This window comes from Falco biarmicus, chromosome 15, assembly GCF_023638135.1.
Source record: "Falco biarmicus isolate bFalBia1 chromosome 15, bFalBia1.pri, whole genome shotgun sequence".
Taxonomy (NCBI): domain Eukaryota; kingdom Metazoa; phylum Chordata; class Aves; order Falconiformes; family Falconidae; genus Falco; species Falco biarmicus.
In genome coordinates this window covers 12,585,089-12,610,019 of record NC_079302.1, presented here as the reverse complement: position 1 = coordinate 12,610,019, position 24,931 = coordinate 12,585,089, and the positions used below count along the sequence as shown (strand labels likewise).

General features: G+C 44.2%; 1 protein-coding gene across 4 annotated transcripts; it reads left to right on the top strand.

Moving 5' to 3' along the window:
- The first annotated feature begins 322 nt into the window (after positions 1-322).
- On the top strand, positions 323-24,517 carry LRP3 (LDL receptor related protein 3). 4 transcript variants are annotated; one of them, XM_056360653.1, is made up of 7 exons: positions 323-525; positions 5,433-5,480; positions 11,190-11,328; positions 19,852-20,060; positions 20,338-21,424; positions 22,643-22,775; positions 23,678-24,517. In XM_056360653.1, exons 1-7 carry the CDS (start codon positions 459-461, stop codon positions 24,488-24,490), a joined length of 2,496 nt encoding a protein of 831 aa, XP_056216628.1. In that variant the 5' UTR covers positions 323-458; the 3' UTR covers positions 24,491-24,517. The 4 variants fall into 4 exon arrangements, with proteins under 4 accessions (XP_056216628.1, XP_056216629.1, XP_056216630.1 ...); XM_056360654.1 differs by lacking the exon at positions 5,433-5,480; XM_056360655.1 differs by lacking the exons at positions 323-525; positions 5,433-5,480; positions 11,190-11,328 and adding an exon at positions 11,358-11,386.
- The last annotated feature ends 414 nt before the right edge of the window (positions 24,518-24,931 follow it).

Genomic DNA, 24,931 nt, shown 5'->3' with positions numbered 1-24,931 from the left:
GGGCGCGGCGGGAGCGTGGCGCCCGCTGCCCGACAGGAAGCCCGGCGGCCCGGCGCGGTGCGGGCGGGCTCGGCCCTCGCCTTCCCTTCCGCCCCGGGCCGCGCTCCGCCCGCGCCGCCCGGCGGCCCCTCAGGTGTGCGCGGCGCGGAGCGGGGCGGCGCTCCCCTCGTCCTCCGGCCCGGCCGCCGCAGCTGCACGGCGGGCCTGTCACGTGGGGCGGCGGCGGCGGAGCGGCGGCGGCGCTGCGGTCTGTCCTCCTCCACCTGCCCCGGAGCGCGGAGCGCGGGCCGGCCATGGGGCTGCGGCGGCAGGCGGCCGCCCCGCTCCCGGCGCCGCGGCGTGAGGGCGCTCCGCGGGCTGGCTGCGCCGCCGGCTCCCGCGGCTCGGCGTAGAGGCGCGGCGGGCGCCGAGCTGCCGTGGTTCCCCCCGCGCCGAAGGGCAGGCGGCGGCGACCCGCCATGGAGAAGGCAGCGGCCGCGGAGCTCCGGCAGGGCGCGCTGGTGCCGCTCACCGCCATCTGCCTGGGTGAGTGCCGGCCCGGCCGCTCCCGGCACGGCGGGGCATGTCCGGGCAGGGGCGGAGGGGGGACGCGGGCACCTGCGGCGGGGCTGCCGGGCCCCCTTGGCCGCTGCGGGAAGTTACCGGGGGCGGGGGGAGCGGGACGGGGCGGGGGGAGCGGGACGGGGCGGCGGATCCCACCCCCCCCCCCTTTTCTGACAGGGTGGGGGGTCCCTCCGGGTGCTGCTCCCAGTCGGTGGGGAGGCCGAGCAGAGTTCTGTCCGTTCCCTGCGGAAACCGGCGTTTTGCCCTTGGATTGGAAACCGCTACGGTACCCCCGCATAGCGCTTATTAAGAAAAAAAAAAAAAAAAGTTTAAACATCATCGGTGCCTTCCGCAGAGTCGCGCTGCCGTGCGGCGCGGCAGCGGCTCCCGGGGCGGGTGCGGGGCGGCCCGCGGTGCCGCCGGGCTCGGTGGCGTTTCCCGTCGCCGCTGCGAGCGGCTGGGTGGGGAAGCGTCCCCCTCCCCCGTTCCTCTGCCATGTTCCGCTCTCCTCCCTCCTCCTGCTCGCAGCAGGTGTTAACTTATGGCAACGTGACGAGGCGCGTTACCGGTTTCCCGTCTGTCGGCCCGTCCCGCCGGGGCCGCGGCTCCGTGGCCGGGAGGAGCGGCCCGGCCCCTGCCCCCCCCCTCCCTCCCCGGGGCCGCTCGGGCTCTGCGGGACCCGCTGCCCCCCCACCGCAATGTGCCAGCGCTGCAACCGCTCCCTGATAACGCGGGCTGGGGTTCACCGGCCATAACCCCGCAGGCCAGTCGCTCTCTCTTATGTAAATGATCGGGAAAGGGTACCTCTGCCCAGGCTGTCCTTCTATTTTTGTAAAATTTTATCTTTTTTTTAACGTCGGTGCTTGCCTAGAAAAATGTAGGAAGTTGCAAAGCTGCTCTGGTTACTTCAGCTGTATCTATTTTAATTAACAGAAGCGCCATGTGAAAAGCAAGCGAAACTACACAACAGTCTGAGCATCCGTTCTAGCTGGTGCAACTTTTTTTCCTTTTGCAGAGTCTTAAAGGGCTGTCAGAGATGTGCGCGGCATGAGGATAACGTCTGCTGCGTGGTTTGCTTAAAGTTAGAGACAGACAGGAGTTTCTGCCATATCTGAACTTCTTGGTGTTTTTTTTTCTCTCCCTTTTCTTCTTGTGGCCCAGTCAGACCTGTGTTAAAGTTTCTGTTATTTATAAGAAATAACGTGGTTATTATTAAAATGACTAATAAGGCAATAAAAGATCATGTGAACTCCAGAGTTTAAGTGAGAACACTTCTCATGTTTATCTGTGGGTAATGCCAGGTTGAAAGTTTAGTAGATTTCTGCTTTCTGTGACTTCTAGAATTTCACTGTCTGGCTCTTCTTTTCAGCTGGAATGTTTTATTCCTATTCCTTGCACAACTGACAGTAGTGGAAGTTGAGAAACGTGAGAGGTGGGAAGCTTGGAAGGTATTCCATTCAGTGAACCCATAAGAATAGAACGCTGCCGCTTTAACTGTTTTTGTATTTTACTTCCTGCTTGTCTGTCCTTTCCTTTTGCCCTTATTTTTGGTTCTCACTTGCCATTCTTTTTGTTTCCCCGTAGGCTGTATGTGGTGTTTGGTGTCTGTATCAATGCACTGCCACTGACCATTGCTGTATGCAACCTTGTCTGTAAACTGGTGCTCCCAAGGCACGAACTGGGTTTGGTGCAGCTGTTCTTTTCACCAGGCCGTTTTGTTTCTCATTCTTGAGAAATTCTGGAGGACATAGAAAGTTATTAGATAGGAAGTAATGAAAACAGCGAAGCTGAGGTTTCTCCTTCTGGCTGTGGGAAACGCCTGGTAGCTGTCATTTGGTTTGGAGGTGCCCAGACATAAATTTCCCTTTGAATCCAAATAACTGCTTTCCCAGCTGAAACCCTTACCCTGAGAATTATTCAGCAATCCCAACAAATGGCAGTTAGTTTCGAGCCAACTGAACGGCTTCTGTTTTTTTCTGGCTTTCTCATAACTCTGCCCAACTGTTAAAAGCATCTAGAAAACTTCCTAAGATACCCACCCCTAGTCTCTCACCTATTTTTGACAGGATTTTCTTTTGACAAGAGGCAAGGAAACGAGCAGGGGGTGGCTGTTCGTTCTTTTGGGCCTCTGACACTTTTGAGAGCCGCGTGTTTCGGAAACTGCTGGTTACAGCGTTCTCGTGGTTTGATTTGACAGCCTTGAGTGAGACCGAGAGGGAGGAGAACAGATACTGGAAACTGTGAGCTTATTCAGTCGCTGGAGAAAGTACCTGATACGAAACTTAGACTTTATTTTAAAGAACTGTGCTTGACTGCTGACTTTTTAGCGAGAAGGAGTTTGAAGATGAGAGCAAAGAACTTGCAACAGTGGCCAACAGATGTGCATTTGCAGCAGTAAAAGAGCGTTTCTGGGGTTGTCTTTCTTGGGTATCTGCCAGGCCTGGCATGCCAAGCTGCTTACAGTTGTACTCCTGGTGGCAAACTAGGGCTGTCTGTTTAACCGTCCTCAGAAGAAAGTAACGTGGCTTTCAGTTAGCTAATTCCACGCTTACCATGCCCTTGTCTTCATGCTATTTATTTCCATTTAAAGGGCGTAGGGGCCTCTCATCAGCCATGCGAGGGGACCTCTGCTTGGGAGCTCCTGTTCTGTTAATGGCTGTTGGGAAGATTCGGGTAGGAAACACAAAGATAGGTTGTAGAATGGTGGTACAGACCCAGACATTTCCATACGATCCATCTTCAGACACTCCTTTCAGTTGTGGCGATAAGAGTTACGCAGAGTATATCCACGTATTTTCTTTGGAGCGAAACAAAATATTTTAATTTTCATGAAATTAAATTTGTGACTTAATCACTGGTTAATTTCTTCTCAGCCTTTGTGACTGTATTACTATGGTTACAGGCATAGCAGTGCTTTAATACCGTGTGGGAAAGTGTTGTGTTGCTGTTGCTGCTGTGGTCCCAGGTTTGTGACAAACGGCCGTGCTGCTCTGTCACAGAGCCAGAGTGAACCCAGCCGAGCTGTTCCCTGCCACGGGGTGGTAGTTGCTCCGAGGAACGCTTACTGACCTACCGGAGCAAGCTAGCGCCGTGAAACAAAGGAAATAATTACATGGCACCTTGTTATTATCATAGAACAAATGTTACTGTACATTAATTATGTAATAAAATCAGTGCTGTTAAGGTCCTTTGAACGTGGTGTTAATGCTTATTAACACAAATCTGCAGCTCAGGCGTGTTTCTTCTCAAGCCACAGCATACGTGGCTGTGGTTTAGCTGCCCCCCTTCCCTGGTGCGTTACTGCAAGCTCAATCCTGCAGCCGCTTGGGAGGAGCGAGCGGTCGCTGCCCTGGCCCTTGCGGCAGCACCCTGAAGCCCTCTGTGACGGGTGACACTGGGAGCAGTTATCCTCTCTGGTTTGCAGGACCTGAGGTCCGTAGTGGTCTGTGCGCCTGCCGAAATCGCTGTCTGCGCTGAGCTCTGGCTTCGGGAAGGAGAAAGTCCGAACTGTGGGTATCCAGGTGTGAATCGGGGGAGGAATGCTGTAGGCACCCGGGCTGCTGCGGTGGGGTGATAGCTCAGATCCACCCGAGTGAAAACCGTGACTGGGCTCGAAGTGGCAAGCTAAGGGATCGCTTTTAGCTTTTCTATTTCCACCCCGTTAGTGGTAGGTACTTTGTTCCTCTTGTGCTGGTTGAAGTTAGACCAGAAGGTGGCCGGGGCAAGGGTCACTGCGTTGTGCCGTGTTTGGGCCGTGTCAGAGACAATGGGCGCCCATGCTCCTACGTGCTGCTCTGAGACATAAATAGTGTTAATTGTCAGCAGCTTCCCAAGTGACTGTTGGGAACAGGGATGGTTTCTCTTCCTCTCTTCTCCTATTGTTCATTTTTTAATGATGTTTTTTACTAAATGCTTGCCAACAGATCGACTATAAAAAGGTTTAGGGCTTAACACACGCAAAATAAAGCCAAAGTGAGTGCTTGGGCTGGGATGTTGTAAATTAAGTTTTGGTAACTTTTCAAAGGTTTCTAATTCTTTTAAACGTTTGTCATGTTATTAATAGGCTGTCTTTGTAGATTATGGGATACTGCTAAAATGAGAGCAGTTAGTGAAATAACACTGTTACTGTTAGAGAAACTAATATGTGTGGGGAAACTAATACGGAAGTACACGTTAACGCTGACCTCTGGAGCAGTAATGACAGAGGAAGAAATTTTTTTTGGCAATAACTGCGCTTACCAGATCACTCTAACGGTATATACTGTAAGAGGAGACTTCTGAGAAAGTGAAGAGTATTTGGAAACTGATTTGTAAGTTAGGTGAGTGTTGCAAGCACTGCCTCATCCTGTTTTGGTTTTACCAGGGGACGTTTTTGAGAACTTCATTGCCTTTGATTAGTCAAGGTAATCATGTTAGCTTCAGCAGTTTATTTTCAAGGTGACATTTACCTGAGAGGAGCAAACTTTGTTTTATTCAGAGGAGACATATGTAAAGATAATAATCTCATTAGTTATTTTCCAGCATTTAAGCAGGTAAAGTGACCAGCTGTGATGACAAATATTTTAGTGTAATTGTTCTTCTGTCTTCCCCAATTAAAAAAAAAAAAAAATCCCATCGAAGATAATTTAGATTGGCAGTTGTTTCTTTTGGTAGCATATTTGACAGATACTGAACTAACTGTTGTGTGTTGACTTTTTTTTATAGCTACAGGGAAGCATCGTAGTTGATGACATGGCTTGCCTGTGTAGATAAGCTAAGCTAAGTTCTTGTTGAAAGACTGCAATGCGTTTAGATTAACGCCCCAGCAAACACCTAGAAATGGTTAACCACTGACTGCCACCCTGTGCCACTGGAACCTGTCTGAACATTATTTTTCTGTCTTTACACAGTGAATCTCTTCCTGACTGGGAAAATAGAAAGTGCTGTTACCTCATTAGGTAAGACATGCTTTTCTTATTTGTATTTACTGTTCTTTTGAGCTGTTACTGTGTCTTCCCCACCCAAAGAGATCTTTTAATAAAACACTACGATTTTTCTTTGAGAAAGAGTAACAAAGACGTTTTAGGAAGTATAGGGCCTTTAAGTCTTCCTGGGGTTATAGACTCCATCAGTGTCACTGTGCTGGAAAAAGAATTGTAAGCTTGAGGCTAAGGTCATGGTACGTGCTGATGTGTTCAGGGGAAAACTATGTTTAGGAAATGTGCCTGGGAATATCAAGTCAGGGACAGTGGCCCGTTCCCGGCGGAGCTCAAACAAGAATGTTAAAAATGTCTCATGAATGTCAAAGTGGAAATTCAACCAGAATCGCAGCATTTAGTGTAATTTCTTTCTCTATAGCAGCACTGTGACTTACTGACATTAGGAAAATACTGCAATCAGGGTCCTCTTAGTGATAAGGGCCCTCTTGTGCCTGTCAATCCGCAGTCACGTTGGTAGGCACACTTTATGTCCAGAGAGGCGGTGACTTAAATTAAAACAGAAAAACCAAATAAGGGAAGCGGGAGGAAAGGATATGGGAAAACACAAAAATAATTCTAAGGCAATGGGTTGATTAATGTGGGAGCTTGAGCATTCCAGTCAACATGGGGGTTTGAGAGAAGGTTTAAATCAGGAAAAGGTAGTAATTTGATGATTAGGTAACTCCCTTTAATTTTGTTTAGGGGAAGTGTGGATGAACCATGTAGGATGTGTTGTTTGGAGCACAGTACATCCATTCTTTCAGTGGAAAAAAGCAGAATGTCGTCTATGTCCTAGTCTGTTCTGCCTGGATGGCGCTTTGGCTTTTGATGGAGTTTGGCATCTGTTGACTGTATGGTATATGAGTTTACAAAGTGTAAGTGAAGTGATTTTACAGTGGCTGGCAGTATACTGGTGGTACCGCCTCGACGTGAAATACATATGCTTCATCCAGTTGTTCTGCTGCTTTCCGCTGCTGTTCTTTTGCTAGAAACAGAGAGAGTTGTAACATCTGGCTTTTATTCTTTCATGTATGTGTAAAACCTCAGAGTACTGTAGCCTTCATGTTTTCTTGTCTTCATACAGTTTTGAGTTACTTTGTCTCCTGATGGTGTAACCGGAGCTGGGCTGGGCTGGAGGGGGAAGAATGATCATAGAAGGTCCTTGCAATAGTGTGATCCATGTGTAGCTTCTCTTACCTGTGTTGCAGGATAACAGGTTAGGGTAGTGCAGTCGTAAGGCAGATGACCCTGCCAGGAGTCATTTTGCAGGAGATGTTCCTTGGGAACCCTGATAAAAATTGGGAGGAATGCTTGATGTCCTAAACATGTCCTGACAAAGCAGCTTATTGCGGAATAGATCTCCATGATAAGGTATAGTGTGGTTACTTTTCAGAAAGCAAGTAATAGCAGAAATAACGAGTTCTGGAGAACGCAGGTTGAGCCACCACCTTGGCTGTATTTGTGCAGTGACTTGAAGCCAGAAGAGCTGCTGCCGCTGACAGGGAGCCATCCTCCCCGAGCCCCTTCCCCGGGCTGCGCTGAGCCAGTTCAGCCTGTTGATCCAGCGCAACGCCCGCGCAGATTTGGTCAGATCAGCAGGTTGAACTCTTGGGCTGTGCCTTTGCTGGCTCTGATACTGGGGGCAGAAGCAGCCTGCTGGAGACTGGGTAAAGTGAAGTGGAGCCTTAAATCCTTTTTTCTCCGCAAGCGTAAGGGATGTGCATTAAGCAACACGTGCAAGCCCTCCTGGAGGGAGCATTTGGAGAACCTGGGGAGGGTTGCCTGCAGAGCCTGAGAGAGCTGCTTGAGGAGGTGTATGTTGCCAAGCGTTCGGTTTTGAGAGAAAGTTCCTTGTGGCAGGTGCAAACCGTCCTTTATCCTGGAGCAGATGGTTGGGATGTGTCCCTTGGGATTGGGGCAGATCCTGGGGTGTCGTAGAAGAGTGTGAAGCTGCAGGGTGTATTTTCTGCTGGGATCACCTGAAAATTTATTCCAGCGCAACTTGGTGCCCCCAGTGCTGTCCCCTGGTGGAGCTTGATGTCTGTTCTGTTATAGCCACTGTTTCAAAAAGAGGAGTAATATTATTCACGTAAAGTTTTGGAAACTTCCTTAGAAGTAGTTGTGGCGTATTTAAGCGGCAAGAGGAATCTGCTGCTGCGTGTGGTAGAAGAAATCCATTTGATTATTACAGAAAGAGCCTCGTTAAGATTTTTGCCTGCTTGACAGAAACTCTCTGAACTCAAACCTCTTCTGGCATTTGTTTAAAGTCTTTTTTAAAAAAAGTTTTATTGTTGTCTGTCTTCAGAATTTGTCTTTTTTTAAAAGCACCATCTTGGTAAGATTTTTTTGGTGGGTTGGTTTGCCAGTTCAGGGATTGGTATTCTCTTACGTTTATTCAGTAAGCCTAAGCGTGGAAAATGTAAGCTGTTTGGGGCTTTTAGTAAGTTGGGTTTTCACTTGCCTTCTGGGTTAGTGCAGAAAGGCTGCAGAAAGAGTTACAGAACAGTTGTTGAAAAAATGTTGTCACCGCTCTTCTTGTGTGTTGTCGCTGATGATAAGGCCTTCAGAGCCCAGCACTGTACCTTTCTATTTAGGGACTTCCCTTTCCTTTAGATGTTTGGGCAATTTGAAAAAGGCTTTTGTTTATTTTCCTTAAGGAATCACACTGTCATGCCGAAGCCCAACTTAATAACACAATACTTACGCATCTGTGTGATTCTGCAAACTTCATAGCCAGGAGCTGAGGAGGGAAGTGGAGCCCGTTATTGACACTGAAACCCCAACAGCACAAAATTGTGCCGTTGTGCGGGTTTTCCGTTTTGTTGCCAGCACCGAAGGCTCTGTTTGGTACAGGTTTTTCTTTCAAAATGTATGTAGGTGAAAGAACAGCCACTGAAAGCAGTGCTTGGGTATTTCATCTTGTGTGCCACACAATAGTCAGTGCCTGAGGAGCACAGAGGCAGGTGACTGGTTAGGAAGGAGTTCTACTGATAAATTGCAAATCCCGTAGTAATGAGCCTTGGTGGGAAATGAAAGGCATCAGGACCCTAGGGCAATTGAGTGAGGTTTGGGTAACCGCAGTAGTAGTTTTGAGGGGTGGATGCGTGTGTGTCCCCAGTTTGCCCCAACAGGTTTAGGGGACTGTGGACATATCCTTCAAATAGTGTAATTATGTTTTGGCAATATACATTCAGATTAGTGGTCCATTCAAATCAGAGGCCTTTGTAAAGGATGGCTGCTTTGCTCTTTCGTTCTAAATAGGGCAAGTCTGAAATGCTTGTCGTGTGTTAGAGGCATGAAGCCGTGGGGGAGAGTATTGAGCAACAATGTCCAAAATGGCATATAGTGCCAGTGCAGCCCTTACCTTGCTTACCACCTCCGATTTTCAGTTACAATTCCTCTGCTCAAATGAAAAATCGTTTCCTTTTGTCTGTTTTTCTTTCCATGTACCATGTTCATAGCAGATGTGCACTGTTAATAAGGGAAATGCGTTTCTCACTGAGAACCTGAACTGTCATGTTACATCAAATCCACTGCTTGCAAATTGGGAAACTGTATATTATTGCAAAAGAAAAAATGCTACTGATGTTACTTCAAAAAAGCTGGGGTACTTCAAATAACTGTTGCTCAGGATCTTTGTAAATACTTCCTAAAACTGAGAAACAAGTATTTGGGAGAATAATAGCTCTGTTTAACTGCACTGATGAATGCGTGAGTGGAAGTGCTCCTGCGGAGTCACCAGCGTGTCAATGGGGCTTCCTCAGATAGGAAGTAAAATGAGCGTTGTGTTAATTATGATTCTGTTCTAATGCATATAGTATGAATGAGGGATATTAATCCAGGACCGTATTCAGTACAAGGAGAGCAGAAATACTTGCAGATCTGTTGCTGGAAGCCTCTGGATAGTGCTGTCCACTGTATTTGCTCTTTCTGCTTTGTGCATTGTTTCCTCCCCGTTGAGAAGTTTTAGCAGTCTGGCAGTTGCGAAATGCAGTCTTTCCAGGTCCTTTTGTGTTGTTGCCAGCTCTAGGTCCTCTTATGCTGCTGTAATTCGTTGATGCAATGGCAAGTGTGTGGAGGAGCACATTTATAGACCTAAACAAATGGAGAACTAGAATTGAGAAGTCCTGTGGACCTTACGTTTGCTTTTCTAATTCTGTAATTGCATCGGCATCTCAGTATTTTGCCAGTATGTAGCGTGGAGTCTCTCTGGTTTTAGAACTGTGATACCAAAAATATTCTTGTTTTTTGTAACCACTTTAATGCAAAATATTTGTTTGGAAAATAGGTATTTTTGTGTATTTATGTATTCTGTATGCTTTGTGGCCTTTGAAACTAGTAGGAATGACATGCATATGTTTCAGTGGAATGCCCTGCTTGGAGAGTAAAAATAATGGCTTTTTATATGTTTTGCCTCAGGTAAGTTACTCACCTCATGCTTTTCATATTCCTGTGGCTTTCACTTCAAAAGTGCTCACTGTGAGCAAACGGAATAGTGCCAGGCACAGATTTGCTGGTGGGGGATGCTGCAGCCAGCCCCCAGCCCCAAGCAGGAGCTCTGCAGGCAGCCGTGCTGCTGACTTGATTGCAGCCAGGCAGCTTTACCGACACTTTGTCACCCTGTCCCTCCAGTGCAGCTAAATCTGATCCCGGCTGTGAGTTGAAAATGATTTATTTATGGGGCTGAATTTGAAGCAATACTGTAAATCTGTGATTTATAAAGCAGTATATTTGGACGCCTATGTGTATAAGGAAAGCTGAGGTATAGGCAACCTTCTTTTTTCCCCTGCTACCTTTTTAAGCTATGAGAAAGTAAGCTTGTCAAGAATTGGAATATTCAGCTGCAATCCACATGTCATGCTCTAGACAGTCATTTGTGTTAAAAATAGTTTTAAAAATAATTTTGGAGAATGTTGAGAATAGCTGTTGCATTACGGAGAATTTCCTCTCTTGTAGTCTGCTGAGACTTGTGTCCTTGGAACATTTCACTTTCAATTTTGAATTGCTTAATTACAAATTATAAGTATTTGATGTAGCCTTAATTGGCTTGCTGTTTTCCATAGGAAAAACTGAAAGTGCTGTGAAAATATTGAGCTTTATTTAGCCCTGTTTGCTCCTTTCCCTTTCTGGAAAACTTTTCCTATCTATGGGAGTTCAGAAGGAATTTAGAGTACTTAGTAATGTTCGATGAAAACATTTGACATCGGAGTCTGGTTTACTTTTTTCTTGGGGCTTTTTTTTCACCATGACAAACTCTTCAGGTCTGTGGTATGGTTAGGAGAATAAACAACATGTCCAGGAACATGTTACAACAAAATGAGCTTCTATATACTTTACACTGAATATGGATCTTCTTCAGTTGCTGGGTGATGTACCCAGGGTTGGGAAGCTGGTAAGGATTTTTCTGTATTACAGCCTCTTGGCGGATGCATGCAGTAGTATTGATCTTTGGTAGATTCATACAAGGCTATTGATTAATCCTGCATTGAAATGCAAGTTACGCTTACCTACACTTGGAGCGGTGTCTTAATTAAAAACCGGGCCAGGGAAGAAAGCAGTAAGAGGATAAAACTGTTGACTCTCATTTGTCTGCTACCCCCAGAAATTGATGAAAGCTTTTGTAGCTAATATGAATTGTTGATTAGGCAAAGCATTAACAGTAATATTTTTTCCCCCCCTTATTAACAGCTGATTGCAGTGGAGAACTGGAAAAGCACACAGAGCGACGGGGAGTCATCTATAGTCCTGCATGGCCATTGAACTATCCTCCAGCTGTAAACTGCAGCTGGTACATTCAAGGAGATCATGGAGACATGATAACAATTAGGTACGGTTGGATATTCCACGGGGGTAAAGGATTGCTTTGCTGAAATGGAAAAAAAAGTGTAAGTTCTTATCTGATACACAAACAAGACTGTTTGTAGAGCTACTAGGTGGTGGAAGGAAGCTGAAGCTGATTGCGCTGGAGCATGTTTGCAGCTGAGCACCTCTCTCATTTTAGAAATGTTCCACGGTAGCTTGTTTCTGTAGGCTACTTCTGACATCCATCATTGTACATGCAAGTCACTTGTAGTCTTTTAATATATTTATCTTCACAATAGCTGTGTGAGATTTCATCTGCCTCTGATAGGTGAAGGGGTGGGAAACAGTGATGTATTTACTCACATTGAAGAGTTCCCTTTCTCTTCAGTGCTTATAAATAGCAATAGGTGAAGGCTATAAACCCCGGAATAGCCTCAGTGGGATACGTAAAATTCTTAGAGCAAAAATGTTTTTTTCTTTTTAATGTCTTGAAATAGTGCTATGTTTAATGACAGTTGAAGGTAAACATTGCTTATTGTTACTTGTTAACCAAAAGAGACATGCTTTTCTGCTTAAGGTTTATTTCCAATAGAATTAAATTATAGTTAGCATTTGTGGCACAACTTTAGATCATTCTATAAAAATAATATTTAGAAAAGACTAGAATGTATTACAAATGTTTGTTAAGAATGTTTATAGGCTATAATATCAGCACCTTGCAAATATGCTTAATTTCTTTGGGCTAATTGTAGTATCCTTCTCAAACCCAAGATTTTCTCATTTAAAAAAAAAAAAAGCAAACCTAGGAAAGGGTTTTTTTGTTTGGTTTTTAGTACTGTTGTGTTTGACACCATCTGCTCGTTCTTTGCTCAGCTGCTTGAAAGGACTGCAAACCTCTTCAGCTGCAGATGCTCAGCAATTAAAAACAAATCTGCCACAGATGGATTAATAGGAGGGCTCCACCATCCATAGTTCAAAATAGGTACTGCTCGTCAAAAATAAGGAAGTAGATACCTGCCAGCATTTAAGATCCATAAATAGAAACGCGCTTTTAAACCCTATTAAATTGTATTGGACTTGGGGAATTTGTTTCAAAGCAGAGATTGTTTGAAACTCTGAGAAAGCATACAAATGAGACATAGGACTTGGCTCTGGAGACTAGTGCTGCAGTTTATGCTATGGAAATGTCTCAGAGCTCCCAGTTAGAATTAGGATTCTCTCCTGTAAGTGTGAGTGTAGCAGAGGCTAAAGAAATAAAGTGAGATGGGGAAACTGGTAATAACATGTGTGTGCAGTTTAGAAGCGTGCATACATGTGTGTGCAGTTTAGAAGCGTGCATAGCAATATGATTTGAAAGATTTTTCTTAATGGGTTTGTTTTCTATCACCGTATAGCCAGCCATATCCTGCCCTCCTATGCACATGCAAACAATGGGAGCTATGTGTTTACATCCTAGGGATTAGTGTTGTGGTGTTACAGTTCTGACAATAAATGTACTTGGAATGACTCACTCCAGTGTATGAAATGCAAAACATTACAGCATCTGAGGATTTCTGTAGAAGGTTGTAGCCCTTGTAATGCCAAGGACATGAAAGCAGCAGCTGGCTTGCCTAGGCTAGTGTGATATAGGCAAACTGGGAAAGAGGGTTCAAATACAAACATTTTTTTCTTCTGAACAGTTGGTATGCTTTTTGTCCTAACAGTGTGTTGATAAGGGCATAGGAGTAGCTTTTTTAATTTTCCTAGGAAAATCAAACACAGTTCTTGTGATAACATCTGGATTTTGAAAGGTTTAAAAAAAACCAACCCACCTCTTTTGTGTTATGTTACGCAGAATGCATTTCCTTTGATCTTGAATTCTCATTGACAGTAAGACAGCAATGTTATATAAGTATCATATTTGAGATACAGCAGGAGTCATTAAGGGATAAAATTGCAATTGAAAAGAGTTTTGATTTCTAAACCATTTGTAGTCAGTGGTCATTTTTTGTAAAGCTATTATTCAGCAGCTTTCAACAGAACAGTGCCCAGATCTACACGTGGATGTAAGATGCTGGCTCCTGTGGGCATGTCCTGTAGAAGCTTTGTGTTAACGTCTGCCTTTCGTGCGTGTGTATTGATTTTCTTCAGAGTCTCACGTTTCCATGCTTACTGTTTTACTTTATAGTTTACTTTTTAGAAATCCTTGGGGGAGACTTTGTAAGAGCGGGAAGTACATGTTCTTTGTGTTTATACTTCTCTGTTAATTATGCACATTTCAGTGTTTTCTTCCAAGTTTGTGTGTCTGATGGAATGGTGCTCTTGAGACCTGGGAACAAGTATGTAGCCAGTTTTCCAAGACTGTATTGTGTTTCTTTAAATCCAGGTAATCAGTCTGTTAGTTACTGTTTTGGAAACAATTTTTCCACATATTTTCTCTATTTTTATGCCTGTTTTCACAGAGAACTACTTTGAAGTCCTGTAAGATCAGATAAAGATGTCTTATGCAGTAACCGCCTTTGCACCATCCTTTTCAGGCTTTGTATGTGTATGTTTCCTCATATCTGAGAAAAATATAAAAATCATTTTTGTTTAGCAGTTGCAGTTACCTGATGGTTTTAATTAACCCTGATGTGGGCAGAGTATAAATGAATTGTGTTTTATTATAGGAGTTTATGGTACTGAGAGTAAAATCTTGAATTCTGAACATGGAGAACATTAAGACTATTGAAAAGTGATCTACTTAGTGACCCACACAAGCTGTCTCTTAATAATTGCGGTGGGGGAGATCACCTTCATTGGCTTTCACTGCAGTGGTTCATGTCATTGGCTTTGAAAAAAGAAATTGTCAGATGCCATTTGAGTTTCAATTTCTGAGTAAAACTGGAGCCTGTTCATGTAAAGGCTTGCTGGTCTGTAATTGTATGAAGAATTAAAAGGACTGCTTCATAGTCTGTTTACCAAACTCACAGTGTTTCAGGACCTGACATTAATTGGAAGAAAACCTCATAATAGCCATTTATTTCCTTCAGTTGGATGTGCTCAGCTTTTGAAAAACAGCCCCTGTGTCTCTTGCCTAAGGTTACACAGTTGGGCAGTGCTGGGGAGCTGGGAGTAGAATAGCTTTCCTGACTTCCAGGTCCTTGTGCTTCAGTGGTTAAGCAGAAGTTTTTAATGAGCCAATTAAGTCATCAGTTGTTCACAGTCTGCACTTTAAGAGGCTGGCAAATAGAAGTAACTTTGCTTGCTTAATTGGTTGGTCTGTTTCATTTTGGGATTGTGCTTTACTGATCTACCCATAATATTTATTCTCCAATTTTTTTAATGAGGGTAGAGGGCCAAATTGGACATTATTTATTTATTTATTTACTAATTACTTTCATTCAGGTTTTACGTCTCTTGTTTGTCCTTTTCCAGTTACTAAGAATGTGGGGTGGGGTTTTTTATGTTTGGGTTTTTTTTTTTTTTTTGCTTTAATCTGTAGTTGCTCGTGCTGAAATTACTAAAAGGCTTGCAGGGAATTCCCTACATTATTTATAGAAGTTCTTTTTTTTTCCTAGCTCCTACGGCTCCTTTCAGTGCAGATGGCAAACAGCTTAGCTCTGTTAAGCATTAGTTTTGCAGGTAGCACATTTTTTTTTTTTCTTATTTACAGTGTGGTCATGCGTATTTATGATAATCTGGCTTAATTAAGTTATTTCCAGCAACATAAAAATACTTGCCTACAATGCCGCTTTCCTATTAACTGACTACAGTTGCTTCATTTGACTGAATCAGGTAAGATCCAATATATATGGCTGATCCTGTAATTTTCTGTAAGCTGCTGGAGTCCTGCTCATCGTTTGGGGGTAACCCTTTTTTCAGAATCATACCACTGAAATAAAAATCAGATGATTTTACCTGTTTCTGCAGGATTCTGTAAAAACAGATTTAGCGTGGCATTTGTCAGTTCACATTGACTTGTTCTGATCCTCAAAGCCTGAATGCTTCCAGTGGTTAATAGATTATTCTCGTACTTTTGTCTAAAATTAGGGGATTTTTAAAAAGGAATTAGCTTTTTAAAAAGTGGAGGAGGTATTCCAAAAGCCAGATAACTGGAGTTAGTGCTTTTGAATAACATCTTTTGGAAAAAACAATACCTGCAAAATTTGGTCTGATAATTTTGGTCTTTACACTAGCCTCCTGCTCTGTGCCTGTGCTGTGTTCGAGATCCACGGGCAACTGGGAGAGCAGCCCAAGGGCCAAAACATTTTGAAGGATGATCTGTGTGTTAGCGGTGGGTGTTGTACTTCATTAATACTGCAGTTCTAAGTGCTCAGAATGCTGCTGTTTGCCTCCTTCGGTATGGGCCCAAGTGCTCCTGCTCTCCCTGGCCTCTTGACCAGGGCTGTGTGTGCTGGTTGTGGGGAGGAGGAAAAGCCTGCAGGAAAGCTGGGGTCTCCTTTGCTTCGTCAGGTGCCGAGATGCCCCAGCAGATACCCTGCAAGCGAAGCTTGTGGGTGGATGGGGGTGCCTGCATGCCGTGGAGCAGATGTGGTGAGATGGGGAGGGCTATAGCTGGGGGGTGCAAGGGCTGGAGCTCAGCACCACTCTGCGCTGCAGCTTGCATGGTAGGATGGACCTCTGGGCCCACGTCCCACTCCTTCCGACGTGTCAGAGTGCTTTGTGGGAGGGGGATAGTGACTAAGCAGACCTGTCTTTTGCTTTTCCTCCCAAACCCTGTGCTTCCTTGCCCAAGGTGTTAAAAAATACTGCAGTACTGACTGGTGCTTTGAGATATGCGTGACACTCTCTGTTTCAGTACGGCTTGATTCTGTTCCTTGTTGTAATCGCAGATAATGACGTGGGTTTTGGATACAAAGGACCTGAGACCTCCCTCAAGAACCCCAACTACTGACTTCATTCAGTACTTTTCCAAAGACTGTTAAGATGTTTGTACAGTCCTACAAGCAGTAGGAGCACAAGACTTTGTCCCTATTTCCACTGGATACCATCCCTTATTCAATCACGGGGCTAATCCTTTTGATAGAAAAATTTGCATTCCAGTTTGAGAAGGTTCAGCTGAATAAGAAAATGTCCCTGCGCTCTATTTGTGGGTAGCAGGATTAAATTATTCTTTCAAAGACTGTTACAGCAGCAGTGCTAGATCTAATTACAGATGATGAAAGAAGTGAAGTAGCAGAGGTTGAACACAGTATTCAAGACTCTTAGGTAAAATAAATCAGGGGGATATTTAACGTCAGATTAGTATGGTGGATACTTCAGGCAAAAAATCTTGTTGTTGCAAATGCATTATAAAGTGAAAACCAAATGCATGTATTTATATGTGCACACACATATATTAATGTTGTGATGTATTTCTTTACAAAAGGGTGTTTTTTTTGTGGTGAACTTGGTTGATGGCTTGTTCGAATATATGGTTCTTTTGGTTTTGTGTAAAATCACCATCAATTTAAATGGAGCAAAATTTGCTTCTGATGGAGACAGTATAACTTAAAAGGATGCTGGAGTGGAGTGACAATGCCTTAATCAAAGCAAAATCTGTTCAAAATATGTCTGTTGATTAGTTTGCATGAGGTAGAGCATAATTGCTTTGACTTTGATTTTGCCCTTAGAAGAAGATGTTTTATAACTGCTGTGGTATCTATTATATATAAAACTTTACATTAGAACGAGAACATCTGTATTTCAGAGAGATGGTGTGTATTCAGTGGTGTGTGAAACTCCTATGCACCTGGAATTAAGATGTTTATTGTTTTTGAAAAAGAGGTCATTCTTGTGGATATTCTGTATTGCACTTTTTCGAATACTAAGGCATTTGTTTCAGTAGCTGGTGCATCCCTGGGAAGCAGGGTGTTTTCAGGGAGGCTGTTAAAGGTGATACTTTCTTGCAAGTCTGCTCTGGCTCATCACTCTCTTGCTCAGTTGGTTTTGTGGCTAAAGCTTGGATTTCTTAGTGCAGAAGTGTGGGATTCGGCTCTGAATCTGTTTCAGGTCCAGCACTGACACTCAGGAAAATCAGTTATTCTCTGTATGTCTGTGCTTCTGCTTTGAAAGTTGAGAGTAAAGTTTCTTCCTCTTCCACACCCTTTATAATAAACCAAAAAAAGCCCTTTATTACTTATTGTACATTATTACAATGTACAATACTACATTCTCAAGGTGCAAGTCGAAGATACTGTTAATTATACACAAATGCAGGCTCTGCAGCTGTCATCTACAAAAGAGTTTGTAAACAAGGCATGTGCACCTAGCTGACTTTTCTTGTACTCTTTGTGTGAACGTGAAAAGTGTTACCCCCCCAAAAAAAAGAAATGCATTTTAACATAAGGTACAGACAGCTTATTATATAGGCAAATTCTCCCCTGGTTGTGTGCGGTCTGTGTTGTGTAACCACACTATGGGTGAATTACTTACTTGGTAGACAGAGGCAGCTCTTTTCAGCAGAGTGGGAGAAATGAGTTGCTGCAGGACTTGGCTGGAGTGCTGGGAACTGGGTAGGATGGGGGAACGAATTGTTTAGCTCTCTAAAGTTGGTCCTGCTACATCTAAAATAACTATAGGAGAAAGAGATCAAAAGTTTTAGTAAATGATCCTGTTCATATTGCACAATCAGAAGTTTTCTTTGTCGTTCCCACCCCCCCCCTTCCCCAGTTGTAAGTTTCCATTCCTTGATCTAGTCACTGTTTCCTTTTCTTAAAAATTTTTGTTGTTGGACAGATGGGTATTTCTAATACTTATCCAAAAAGTCTTTACAACAAGAACCCCTTACAAACAATCCTCCAGGTAGATGATAGGAGCCCTTGTTGGTGTCTGGTGCCAAAATGAGTTACAGAGAGCAAACCCAACGTGGTAGCTCAGTAATGCTGTCTCATATCTCCTGCAACAGACTTCATGTGGGTGTTCATTGTTTCACTGATACATGCTTTGTGTAATTCCTTTTCATGCTGAGTGCCTGTTCACACACTTTCTTGGTCATTAAAACGATTTTTGCAGAACACCTAGGACAGGGTACTTTTTAGTTTACCTTAGCATGGCTGAATACGTCACTGTGACTGCAGAGTCTAATGATTCCTTGCAAAATGTGCTGGCTTCAGAAGCTTGATGAGATTGCTTACAGCAAAGAATTAGGTGCTGTGGGAATACATCTTCCTACCTGGGAAGACACAGAGCATGGTGGGAGAAAAAGGGTTGGACATCTCTTAATTTATGATTTAACTTAATACTTTCTGTGCTCACTTACTCCTTGTGCTTTTGCTGATTTTTTTTTTTTTATTTATTTTGAGAGTTATTAAGCTGGTATGTTTGGCAGAACCTACAGGTGTGTGTAGGCTGGGTCTCCTGCTTAAATGAATTGGCTAGTGTATGTATTTGCTGCTCTTTCCCTTTCACCTTCAAAGGGCAAGATCTGGCAGGTGTTGACAGCCTTTTGTAAATACAGGGGGATATCAGAAAATTATCTTGCCGTTAATCTTTTTTCAAATAATTTGTCTTTTATGTTTGTGAAAAGTCCTTTGTGGAAGGAGGTTTGCATTCTGTAGCAGCTTTTCAGCCTTTCTGAAACTTCTGTCTAGGTATTTGCATGGCGTATGCACAAACTTCTGCCGAGTTAATTTAGTGTGGCTGAGCTATATGAAAGGAGGACCAAAATTCATTTCTAAGTGTTCTGAACAGTGTGCCCATTCCTAGTAAGTGTGCTTCTCTGTGCAATGCTGTTGTCATTGCAGATTATTGAATGGTAATGTGATTTATTTCATCAGACAACAAATACCCTCTACATTTCCTGAGCTACAGGTTAGGGAGTATTACCTGGTGGTGTTCGGTGCTCTGCAGACAGTCAGGGCACCTCTTTGCACTAGGTGAGCTGCTACCGAATAGTCACTGGGCTCAGGTCAGCAGAAGGGCTGGCAGCTTGACTCGAAAAGGTTATAGTCTTGTGCCCTGCATTTGCATTCCCAGAAAGGAAATATTTTAGTCTTTAAAATAAAAAATAATAGCGTTAGACTTTAGGTTCCATTTCCACCCCTTGCAGTCCTGTTCTCTTCTTGCCCTCTCCCTGCCTATCCATAGCTTGAAGAGTTGATTTTTGTCTCTTATATTTATCCCTTTAGGGTTCTTTGTACTGCTCCCTATTGTTCTTTTTCCGAGATAGTGGTCTCCCCTCTCATCCCATAGTTTCATAGCTTTTAAGGTTGAAAAAAAATGCTGAAACTAATCTGCCTTCGGTATAATGTATTCTGGAATTCCACTTTTACTCATATCTGTATTTTAGGAAGCAGTTTTGTTTAAGAACTGAGTAAAAGAGGGAATCATCCTTTTAGCTTTTGGAGCTTTTTGGCATGCTGTTTCTGCCAGTGAGATGGGTGTTTTTCCAAACTGGGGGAATTTGAGTGCTCTGTTTATATGTACTCAAGGTACTGTAGGTGTTTTGTTATCTTTAATGTGGTGTCTTTATGTCAGCACTGCTTGGTGCAGAAAGTCAACTGTTGCAGTCTGGTTTTTCCTCTGTTTGGCTTTGTTCTAGATACATGTCCTCTGTGTAAGTTGCGTTTTCTTTTCTTCCTCACAGTTTTAAGAATTTTGATTTGGAAGACTCTCAGAAGTGTGCAGTAGACTGGTTGATGATCGGCCCATCTTCCAAGAGGGAGGAGTACAAAGTGTGTGGGTCTTCCATACCTCCGTCCTTCATCTCTGCAAGGGACCATGTTTGGATATTTTTTCATTCAGATGCATCAAGCTCAGGACAGGCTCAGGGATTTCGCCTTTCTTATATTAGAGGTAAAACCTTACAGTTTTGTTGGCTTCACTTATACTCTGTCTGGCAAAAATTGAAGATGGTATTATTTTTTGTTGACAGGACTCTTGGGCCAGTCTTAACGGCTGTGAGGTGTTAGCATGGTAACACCTGACATTATTTCTGCTTGGCTTTTTAACAGTATTCCTGAAGTGTACTGGCCTGACCGTTTGACTTGTGACATGCAGGGTAGACATTAAAAAGTTATGTCAGGTGGTTCCAAAAGTTTTGATACTGACTTTTTCTTGCACTCTTTCACAGGTAAGATAGGTCAGGCCGTATGCCAGTCAGATGAATTCCGTTGTGCAAATGGAAAGTGTATTCCCAGTACTTGGAAGTGTAATTCCATGGATGAGTGTGGCGATAACTCGGATGAGAGAAACTGCACTGTCCCTCCAACAGAGCCTCTGTCCAGCATCTGTCCCTCAGGAATGTTCCAGTGCAGTGCAGCCCACTCCACCAAATGCTTGATGAACGAGCTGAGATGTAACTCAGTGAAGGACTGCAGTGATGGTTCGGATGAAGATAATTGTCCTGATCTTTCCTGTGGCAAAAGGCTGGATAATTTTTACGGATCTTTCGCTTCCCCAGATTTATTCCGTGCTGATCACAGCAGATCAGACCTTCGTTGCACATGGTATGTGGACACACAAGATAATCGACACGTTCTGTTGCAGCTTGATTTGCAGTTAGGCTACAACGACTATGTAAAGGTGTATGATGGCATCGGAGAGAGAGGTGATAAATTAATGCAGACATTTTCGTACCACAACAATAGGCATTCGGTGAGTGTGGAGTCGTCAAAGGGGCAGCTCACTGTCTCATACCATGCCCGCTCCAAGAGCACTGGCCATGGGTTCAATGCAACCTATCAGGTGAAAGGCTATTGCCTTCCTTGGGAACACCCTTGTGGAAGTGATGAGGAGTGTTTCACAGATAAGCAGCATTGTGATGGCTGGTGGCACTGTCCAAATGGCAAGGATGAGGAGAACTGTCCCGCTTGCCAGAAGAATGAATACCCATGTGAAGGAAACAGTGGGCTTTGTTACTCAATACTTGACCGCTGTAATAACCAAAAGAACTGCCCAGATGGCTCGGATGAAAAAAACTGCTTTACTTGCCAGCCGGGAAACTTCCATTGTGGTACAAATCTGTGCATCTTTGAGACTTGGCGCTGCGACGGCCAAGAAGACTGCCAGGATGGAAGCGATGAACATAACTGCCTGGTGATCGTTCCCAGGAAGGTCATCACAGCTGCTCTGATAGGGAGTCTCGTGTGTGGCTTGCTGCTGGTGATAGCACTGGGTTGTGCATTTAAATTATATTCTCTGAGGACCAGGGAATACAGGTAAGCATCTTGCTTTTATGTTGCTTTAATAGCTGTGTTTGGGTTTTTTACCCTTTTTGTTTAAAGGAAAAAAAGTTGATTGTTAATCAGAGAATTTGCAAAATACTGTGAAACTAATCCAAGGAATTGATGACAATTAAATAGCGGTCACAGCATTAGGCTTAGAAAGGAGTAGTTCAGATTGTTTTGAAGTAGTGAGGGGATCGTCAGCTCTTCTGTGACCTAGAAGAAATACGCATTTATCGTGCAGCCTGGCAGAACCTGTATTTAACTTCCATCAAAACTGTTTTGAGCAATTTCCTCTCTCCCCCTCCTCCCCCTGCAACAAACCCCTTGCCCCTGCCAAAAATTGAATGCTGAACTGTTACAGTGAAGTCTTTGCTGAATCTGAACTGAATAACCCCTGACCCCTCCCCATGTACTCTGGTTCTCAGTTCTACCAACAGTGATGCCCTGCAGTGGTAGGGCTGGGTGGGTTCTGGGCAGGAGTCGTTAACCTCCATTGTTGCCACTGGTGTGAGCTGTGCCCCTTTCCCCTGGTCCTGGATGCCTTGTTGTATGGATAGTGTGTGTGTTTCTGTGCCTGTGTGTTACATGTCTGTGCAAGCATGGTTCTGCCCTTTGGGAGAGAGCAGTAAGGGATTTTCTGATGCCCATCTCTTGTCGTATGCACCAGCTCCGTGTTGTGCTGCTGACACAGTTTGTTTTCAGCACAGTGTGCTTTACATTCTGTCCTGATCAAATCTGCATGATTAAGGAACTGGAAAACAGCCTCCATGCTATGTTGGGAACCTTGGTGCCTCGGTTCTGGCAGGACAGCCAAAGCTCTCTGCAGCTGCAGGCTGCCCCTGTTGTGTGATTGTTTCCAGTTCTTAATGTTGTCTTTTCCAAAAATAACCTTCGCATCCTTGCTGAACAAGTTACCACTGTTATTGGCATAAGCTGGCCAATTGAAAAAACTTCAGTTGCCACAGAGTCCAACCCAGGACTGCACCAACGAGTTTGCTGATTTGATTCACTGATGCTTATTCCCTGTGCTTTTACTCCTTCTGTTTATTTTAGCATGCTGATAAAATTTTCACGGAGCCTAGTTGAAGGTTTGCCTTTTTGCTGCTAGTGTGAAGCTGTCCGCACTGCTTTTAGACATTGATGTGAAGGAGGCAGCACAAACGAACTTGTTACTTCTCTTCCATGTTTTCTCTCTGGTTCTCTTTCCAGAGCATTTGAGACCCAGATGACCCGACTCGAGGCAGAGCTTGTGCGACGGGAAGCTCCCCCTTCCTACGGACAGCTGATTGCACAAGGACTGATCCCCCCAGTTGAAGACTTCCCTGTGTACAATGCATCACAAGTACGAGTGCCAATGAACCTATCGGCAGCCAAACTACCATACATTAGATAGAACACAGTTCCAGATTCTTTCAGTGGCTGTGCTAATTATATGGAAGCCATACAAAAATGTATGTGTTTTACTTGGAGCTGAGGAACCACAGTTAACAAGCCTTGGTGCTGTGGGTAGTTTTGGACATGTTAAATGTATTTGCTAGCAAACAGCAGTGAGATAAGCACATGCTGTTTTGCTGTACATCAAGACAGAATGAACAGAGACAGAGAAAAAGGTTAGGAAGTAAATAGAAAACAGGCTTTTCAAGCTGAAACTGTAAATGTGCCTGAAGCAGTAAGAAAGTACGATCTTTAGCAGTATTTTTGGGAAATTCTGGGATTATTTTTCATTTACAAATACATTACATTGGGAAGCCATTAAGTCATTCTTCTGTTTCATTGCCGAGCTCTCAAAAATCTCCTGTGCCCTGTCAAAAGTATCCAACTGTGATATAAACCACCTGTAGTTTGTTGCTCGAGTGGAGAAGGGGTTTGCCTTGGCCTTTCTTCTCTGCTGTTGTCATAAGCTTCTGAGGATCCTCTGCTGTTGCTGATGATAGAGGACTCGGTGGTTTGCAGTCTGGTTCTTCAGTAGTGATCTGATTGTGTGAGCAGAGCATCTTCTTGGGCAGACAAGTAGAAGTTAAAGGAAACAGTCTAAGGGAGAGCCTTGTGGTACAGGCAGAGCTGTCTGCTATTACATAGTTTTATTACACATACTTATTAGATAGAAAATACGTGTTTAACAAGGGATTGTAGGGATCAAGTCTGAGTGTTCTGGTAAGGTGGAGATATTAGTGGAAAGAGCATGATGTAAGAGAAGTCTTGTGAGTATGTGTGAAGTCATAGATTGTTACATCTGTGTTACAGGCTTCTGTGCTGCAGAACATTCGAACAGCCATGAGGAGGCAGATGAGGCGACACTCGTCAAGACGGAGCTCGTCTCGGCGGCGCTTGGGCAGGCTCTGGAACAGACTCTTCCACAGACCTCGGGTGAGAGGACAGATCCCGCTCCTGACGCCTGCCCGCACTTCACAGACTACACTGGGTGATGGAATCATCAACCGTGCTGATGGGACTATTAGGAGCCCTCCGCCTTCCCCCGAAGGACCTAGTTTAGAGTCAAATGCCCATGGTCAAGCCAGGGGCTTACAAGAAGCTGGATGTAGCAGTTTGCAGCCAGAGACTGAAATCACAGAGCCATCGCCTTCAAATGTCTTACCGAGTACTTGCACAGCAGCACATGCAGAGCCTGAGGCTGGACGCACTGATAAATCTTTAGGTGCTGAGACCTCCAGCAGCGAGCTTAAGCAGTCCAGTAAAGTGGATTCAGGAAAGGCTTTCAGAGATCCTTTATCTGAAAGTGTTACAGAAATGATCCATGGAGGGTCAGCGTCCAGGAGGACTGTCCCAGAGGACAGTAATTTAAGTAGAAGTCATCCGCTGAGTGAAGAGCCATGTAGGTTACCCTTAAAAAAGTGGGAGTCTGCTTACCCAGACAGCCCTATGAATGTTCGTATCCAAGTGGATGGACAAAACCGATGTTGCCCTAACTCATACCGGGAGGAGCCTTTGGGTGTTCATGCGGCTTGTTGCCATTCTGTGGAAGTGCCAATGTTAGAGTCCTCTACTCCCCTCTCTGAAATCAATACCAGTGATGATGAGTCTTTACTTGTTTGCTAATAAAAATTTTTGGTTTGGCCCTGTAAATTTTGTATCTTTGTTGTTTATATGACAGTGCACTTTGATGATAGGTGGTGTGTCTGTGCTCTCGACTTTGTCTCTTAAAACCAGTGTGCTTTAATGCCACAGGGAGTACAGTACCAGACTAAATGGGACAAGTTTTTGTCTTCATTGCTATTCCTGAAACTCCAGTGGGGCAAAAGTAGGCCAGTGTGTGATGTCAGGGGCTAGGAGAGCAAGAACGTGTCACTGCAGTTTGGAGGTGTCTCCATCCTCTGGTATTCCTTCTGTGCGAGTATCCACTCTCTGTTCAGGGAATTCATGTTTCTTTGCTTTTCAAGTGGTCTTACTGAAACTAGAGAGCGCTCTGCTGGAACCTGGGGGGGCAGGCACCCTTTGTCATTGTAACTCTGAGTACTGAACGAGAAAGAACATTGTTGT